We start from the raw sequence: 7,160 nt of genomic DNA on the forward strand, positions 1-7,160 counted from the left end.
TATATATATATATATATATTATGTTGATTCACTGTTAGTTTCGTTATTTAAATTCACTTTCAATTGTGTATAACAAAGGCTCACAGTGTGATCTAATTTTAATATCAAAGTAAAGACATTTTAAGGAAGCAGTGAAGCAAATCAATCCTTTCAGTTTAAAAGAGTCTCAATACTCTCGTAGCTTTGGTATCTTTAATGAAGAAACGATTCGAAGCTTCTTATTCACTCACTCATTCACTCTTCCTCTCTCTCTCTCTCTCTCTCTCTCTCTCTCTCTCTTTTTCTTCCTCTCTATTCATCTCTTTTAGTATAATGCCAGAGCAAACGCGACAGGAAGGCGGATCGCGTTGGAGAACCATTGTCTTCCGTCCTCTGGGCCGTCGCGTGGCATATTAATTAATCTGGTGATTATTAAACTAATTGCCAGCTTAATTGGTACGCCAGGAACCCATCTACTGTTCCGAACAGAGATAGAAAGTGAAGAAGGAAAAGTAAAAGAAGAGAGATGGAAGATGATCGAGTTTAAAAAGAAAGATAAAGACAGAATGAAAGAATGAAAAAGAGAGAGAGAGAGAGAGAGAGAGAGAGGGAGGAAAGAAAGAAATGGATTTTTTTACGAAAGTAAGCAAAATGTTTGTTTCCGGCATCTTCGAATTTGATGGAATAAAGAGTAGATGATAAAAGTAGAAGAAAAATTTGCTTAAGTAAATAGAACAAATCTATATTCTCTGGCAATTTGTTCTCTATATTTCAAGAAAAACAATTAATTATAAACGGTAGCCGACTTAACGATCTTTATCCTAGTTAAATTAACATCGCTTTGAGAATAAAGTATATTATATATATATATATATATATAACTTTTAATAAGCTGTATTTCTACTTTACCAGCCAAGGTATTAAGTTTAAAGTCGAATATGATCTACATCGAAATTTGCTTAAGTAACTTGAGCGAACGTGAATATGTAATTATAACGATTAACGAGAGCAGAATGAATACAGGAAATTGTGCAAGTAAATAACATATAGTGATATAATGTAAAAGAGTCGACAAAAAGGGTCGTAAAAACGAGAACGCTCTTTGTTTCGTTAATCCACGAATTTTGTTTTTTTTTTCTTTCCTTTTTTTTTGCCATTGTATTTCCTACGCGAGAAACACGAATAATTAGAATAATTTCGTTAGCATGTATACAAATATGCTAAAAAATATCAAATATGAATCATACTTCGTAGCATATATATATATATATATATATTTCGTGATGGATGAAATAAAAATAAATTAATTCGACGAACGCGCGATGATGATGAGTCAACATATATTTTTTTTTTTCTTTCTCTTCTTTCATTTTTTTTTTTTATTTTTTTTTACTCTGTTTGTTTGTTAAATCGTTATTATTATTATTATTATTATTATTATTGTTATTGTTATTGTTATTATTATTATTAGTAACAGCAGTAACGCGAAATAACAGAAAAATGTCGAACTGGAAAAAAAAGAAAAAAAAAACACTGTTCTATCGATTTTTGCATACTCGATAATATTCTTTTAGTTATTTTATCGCTAAATCGATAAAATAAATATCGTATAATGGTTAATCGGCACAAATCAAAAATATACACGTATTGTTCTCTCGTCTACTCTGCAATATTTGTTAGTCTTTTCAATTACGCTAATTGGGAAATAATTCGATTCGTAAATGTCTAACGTTGTAGGTATTAATACAAACGATAGCACGTTAGATTAGATGTAGATGATATCGCGTTCGCGTACGAACTATTATTTTTCTTATCGATCTCGATTGATTAGATCTAAATAACGAAATAATTTCGAAAGATTCAAACGAAAATCGTATTATATATTTTTAACCTATTTTATAGAATAAAATCACGAGAGTAAATAAACAATCCAACGTATTTAATATTCTCGAGTAATGTAACAAACAAATGATACTTGTAAAGGTAGGCTTATTAATTTATCAAAATGAATTTCCAAATATAATATACGTTCCCGTAGACCCTAAGGACTTTGTAACGAAACTAAAGCCGGAAAGGGTTGGACCCTATTGTATCGCAGTTAACTGTAGCTTGTACCAACACACAAAGGTCCTGAAAAGGCAACGAATTATTTAAAAAGTCTCGTTATTGTTCCGCGAAGCCTCTGGTCAAATTACCACCAAACCATAGGGAATTCAGTGTAGTATCATCGTAAGAATGGACCGTTGTACTAGTAAATGCGGCATCACGAAAGAAAGCTATTATAAAAGCCTCTTCACCTTCTATCCTTTTGTTTCGTCAAATCCTGCTGTCGGTTATTATCGAATCACAAAGTACGGAAGCATTTATAAACAGCAAAGTGGCGTTGGTTAATTATTACGTAGCAATTATTTCGCATCTCTCTTTCTATTCGGGAAGACACAAATACGACCGATTGGGATTAAAGCGTTGTATCAACTAGAAAGAATGAAATTACCTTCCTACCAATTTACACTTTTCTGAATGTATCTATATATACATATATACGTAGATACTCTAGTATGTATTTACTTGCTTATGTGAGTAAATACCAATTTACCATGGAACGTCACGAGACATCAGCTAGATCGTTTTTCACTTTTATAATCCTACAAAAATTGAGGGGGAAAACAAAAAAAATGTTTTCAGCCAAGAAATACCGAAGATATAATACTTAAGAAGGTAATAAATAATTCAACGAAGTTTCGACCAATATTCTTCTCGAATAATGAAGGTAAAAAAGAAATCTTTAGCATTCTATAGATTGTGGTATATAAAACTTTAGTTGGAAAGGTCTTAATGAATGTTTGCTACAACAACCACCTTTTTCAACCCTCGGACCAACCATTTCGTTCGTTCGTTCGTTCGGGCGTCGGTCTTTCCCTCTTTTGCATTTTATACTCCGTGTTACGCTTCGACTCGTTGAATACACGATTTCGACGGCGATAATTACACGTACGGTTGGTTAAACGAATATTTTTAATTACGACGATGTTTGCGGTAACTGCTGAGCGGCCGTTGGTGCACGATAAATATATACATTAATGTATTCTCCCTTTCGAACGATCGATCGGTAAATGACTTGCCAAGAATTTACATTATGTTTGACCCCATTTATTTATTTCCTTTTATTTTTTTTTTTTTTGCCCACCCCCCTCCCTCCCTCCCTCTTCTTCTTATTCCTTATTTTCATTCAATCTTCTAACAAATATTTCCATTCGAGATTGAGCTCGCTCGCTCACTCAATTTTATTCCAATCGAAACGTACGAATCTGCGACAGTCCAAATTAACAACGCATAAAATACAAGAAATGAGAAATAAATATTTTAACGTAAGGATTTTTTTTGTTTTGTTTTTGTTTATTCGAATACCAATTAATTGGAGATCACGATTGCGCATTTAAACAAATAGTGATTATATCGAAATTAAACAAAAAATTATCTTTACAATATATATTGTTACTTTGCTGGACAATTTTGCGTATAGGGTGGTAAAACAAGAATTGCAAAAGTAAAATTGATACCAATAAAAATATTAACGTTTTAAATCAAACAAACTTGTGTTTTACTTTTTATTTTTCGTTAATTGAAAATTTAACAGTTATTGTTAAAGCTATCCTATATAAAATCATAAATAATTAAAATATTTAGATGTTTCTTTTTTAAATGATTCAGCCTACATATTTTTAAAATGTTTATTGGTCAATGTTTAGTTTTTTCATTCGGTTATAGCACAGCTTAACACATAGAACTTTTGTACAACAAAGAATGGGAATAATCCATTCTCACGATTGAGGCCACATGCTTGAAAAAACAGTTCGAGTAGCTTTCGTTGAAATTCTGAAATCATAGAAAAACACGGGAACAATCGTTTACAAAATAACCTTATTTTCGTTTTCACATTTGAATTGGTCAAAGGGTTTTAACAAACGTTTAAAATATTTTAGTAAGAATTTTACTCCTATCGCTAGCTTTGTCAATTTAATGCAAACGTTTTTAAAAGATTTTACGATTATATTATAACAAATTAATAATGAAACATTTACGAAATAACAACGTAAAAGTGCTTACAACGTAGCAGATATGCTCTTGCACGTACTGCTTGTGTAGGATTCTCATTAACCTATTTGTTTAAAACCTTTTCATTTTTTTTTTCCTTTCCTACTTGTAAAGTATAGAAATAATTGCTATGTGTAAAAGGACATTTTCCAAGAAATTAAAAATATTATGTAAAATATTCTCTATCAGACTTAATAATCAAATTTCATATGTTCAAATAGGTCATTTTGTTGTTTTATTCCGTGATAAAAATAATCCAAAAATTAAATTTAATCAATAATTAGAATCGATTATCCTAATCGTTATCAGAATATAGATGAATTGTTTAAATCATAAACTTGATTCAAAAGATATGAGCAAGCAATTACGAAAGTGGTGGTGTATTATTTATTTGGAGATATTTTCGTATTTCAATTATTTACAAAATTATTTTTCTGTAACGATAAATAACAAAAAAAAAAAAAACGTATAGCGCAATATTTATTATATAAAAATAATAATTATATGAGTTATTTGTGAAATGAAAACTTTGAAAGGTCATACCGATATTGTCAATAAAAATAATATCAAAATGATCATTTAAATCTAACTTAAAAGTTATTACATTTTACCGAACGTCAAAATTGAACGGATTAAATATGAAAAATGTAAAAGATATGTTGATAAAAAAAACAGAGGTATTCATTGAAACATTTCGTATAATGTTTCGTACATATACGTTGAAATAAACGCACAAGGATTATCGTCGTAAACATCGTTTTATTAAAAGATTGGCTAGAATAACGATCGTTCGAATCGTTGTACCGCGTGTTATTGAAAGCATTTTCACAAGGTAAGTGGTGAACAGATTCAGCTATATTTTTAACGCACAAATGGATCATAATTCTTGCATGTTATCGATTATTTCAGGACAGGAACCGAAAATAGTGAGACTGGACGTGCCGGATATTGTGGACCCAAGATGGGAAAACGTCACCTTGCGATGCGAGTACGATTTAGGTGGGAAAGAACTTTACTCGGTTAAATGGTTCAAGGATGGAATTGAATTCTTCAGATTTATGCCGAGTTCGAGACCGGTTGGTGAATATTTTCCCGTCGAAGGTATCATCGTTGATATTGCTCGGAGCGATGGGCGACAAGTGACGCTACTGGGACAATCCAATGATCGCAGAAGTATGTTATCGAATTATATTAACAAGAGACGATAATATTTTTCTATAATTTAGTTCCCTTTATTAGAAAATATTCAATGAAAATAGAGAAAACGTGTTTGTATTTTTTTTTTTATTTTTTTTATCCCTTATACTTTGATTTTATAAAAATTCATTCATATTTAAATCGATCAGTAATATTCACGTAAACCCTTTATAACGCATTCTTTTATCACGAACCTAACGTAGGTGAAAATAAAATGAAAATACAAAAAAAAAAAAAAACAAATAAAAAGAAAAGCATTGACACGCGTTAGAGATTAAAAATATTTAACGAATTTGTTTTAAAATTCTCGACAGAAAGAATAAATCTTGGCGGATCGTATGGTTGCGAGGTGTCATCAGAGGCACCGAGTTTTCGTATAACGTATGCCGAAGCAAATATGAGCGTCGCAGTGTTACCGAAAAGTCCGCCTGCTCTTGACGGGCTTCGACCTTATTATGAGATTGGCGAGATCCTGGAAGCAGCGTGCACATCTGCATTGAGTTACCCACCACCAGTGCTAACCTTTATTCTCAACGGCAAAGAGGTGAGTCAAGTATGGTTAACGTTCAAAGAAAGCATGTCACGTGACAAGAGAGAGCGAGAGAGAGAGAGAGAGAGAGAGAGAGAAAGAAGGAAAGGGAACAAGCTTTAGAAAAACGCGAAATTATGCGCGGTTATGCGTTTATGTGTGTTAGGGGGGCAATCTAGTTACGCTCCAAAAAATATTCGATCGTTTAAAAGCTCGAAAAATATGAGTGAAAATTTCGCGAATGTATTCGTTTTCTTTGTTCCTTTCGAGGGGGAAAAAATAACAAAAAAAAATGTTCGTACTTCGAAGAAGGTAGAGGAAAATCTTTTTTTGGGGGGGTTTTTTTTTTTCTTTCTTTGTTTTTTTACATACAAGCTAGATTTAAACTTAACCCTCTTATCGCTTGACAAATAACTATATATATATCCTTTTGGTCTATTCGCGAATACAAGATACGATTTTTCATGTTACGCTTTAAGCACCGCAATTGCCTTTGGCGTATTGCCAAAGTACCTAAATCTAACGTGATTTGTGCACAATCGCAATTTCCATTGCACCCGTCCAACGGCATACTTTACTACTGTACATCTATATGCTCTCGTAACAATGTCATAAATTTTCACTTGACCGAGCCCCTTCACAACCGCAACATTGATATTCTGAATATATTTACAATCGTTCGTTCACGATCGAACTCCCTTCACCCTTTTGTATTAATCGAGTAAAAAATTAACGAGACCGACCGAGGATTATTATTATATCAATCGATCGATCCTTATCGTTTTAATGGTTTTTCAATCTTTCATCAAGATACCTAACCCGATTCGTAATCCATACAAATTTATATTTAACATTTTTCTTTTTCTTGTCAATTAATATTTCTTTCCTCTTCTCTTTTTTCTTTTTTCTCATTATATTTCTCTATGTTCAATTATGTAATTTTGATCTCGACAACAGGTAGACAAAGCGATAACGAAGGAAATACCAACAGATGGATACATCGAAGAAAATTTGATATCAACGTCCCGATTGGGTTTCTCTTTGCGTTTGGAACGGCAACACTTTCCCGGAGGAACTCTCCACTTGGTCTGTCAATCTTCTTTACCGGATATACCGAACGTACCACCATTCAAGACGGAAAAAACTGCCACGTTAGCGGCGAGTAATCAAAGACTCGCTCAAGAAGCCCCGAAGTCGGGATCCAGTTCAATCCTCGTCCCTTCCTTTACAATGCTATTGTGCTTCTTACGAGTTAGTTGGAATTAGCTTGATTGTACTCGATGGAGATCGATTGATGATCATCGAGTTTACCACAGATTGCGAAATTCAACATTGAAAAATCTTTATCTCTCTCTCTCTC

General features: G+C 32.4%; 1 protein-coding gene across 3 annotated transcripts in view; it reads left to right on the top strand.

Annotated features, from left to right (window-relative positions):
* Positions 1 to 7,154, top strand: part of LOC106788034 — a 28,189-nt gene extending 21,035 nt beyond the window's left edge. For all 3 annotated transcript variants that reach the window (XM_014750926.1, XM_014750925.1, XM_014750927.1), the window contains exons 3-5: positions 4,984 to 5,247; positions 5,586 to 5,815; positions 6,758 to 7,154. In XM_014750926.1, the coding sequence (XP_014606412.1) occupies positions 4,984 to 5,247; positions 5,586 to 5,815; positions 6,758 to 7,066 (803 nt within the window). In that variant the 3' untranslated portion in view covers positions 7,067 to 7,154. The remainder of the gene's footprint in view (positions 1 to 4,983; positions 5,248 to 5,585; positions 5,816 to 6,757) is intronic.
* The last annotated feature ends 6 nt before the right edge of the window (positions 7,155 to 7,160 follow it).

Source organism: Polistes canadensis, unplaced genomic scaffold (assembly GCF_001313835.1).
Source record: "Polistes canadensis isolate GaletaPanama2010 unplaced genomic scaffold, ASM131383v1 scaffold_122, whole genome shotgun sequence".
NCBI lineage: Eukaryota > Metazoa > Arthropoda > Insecta > Hymenoptera > Vespidae > Polistes > Polistes canadensis.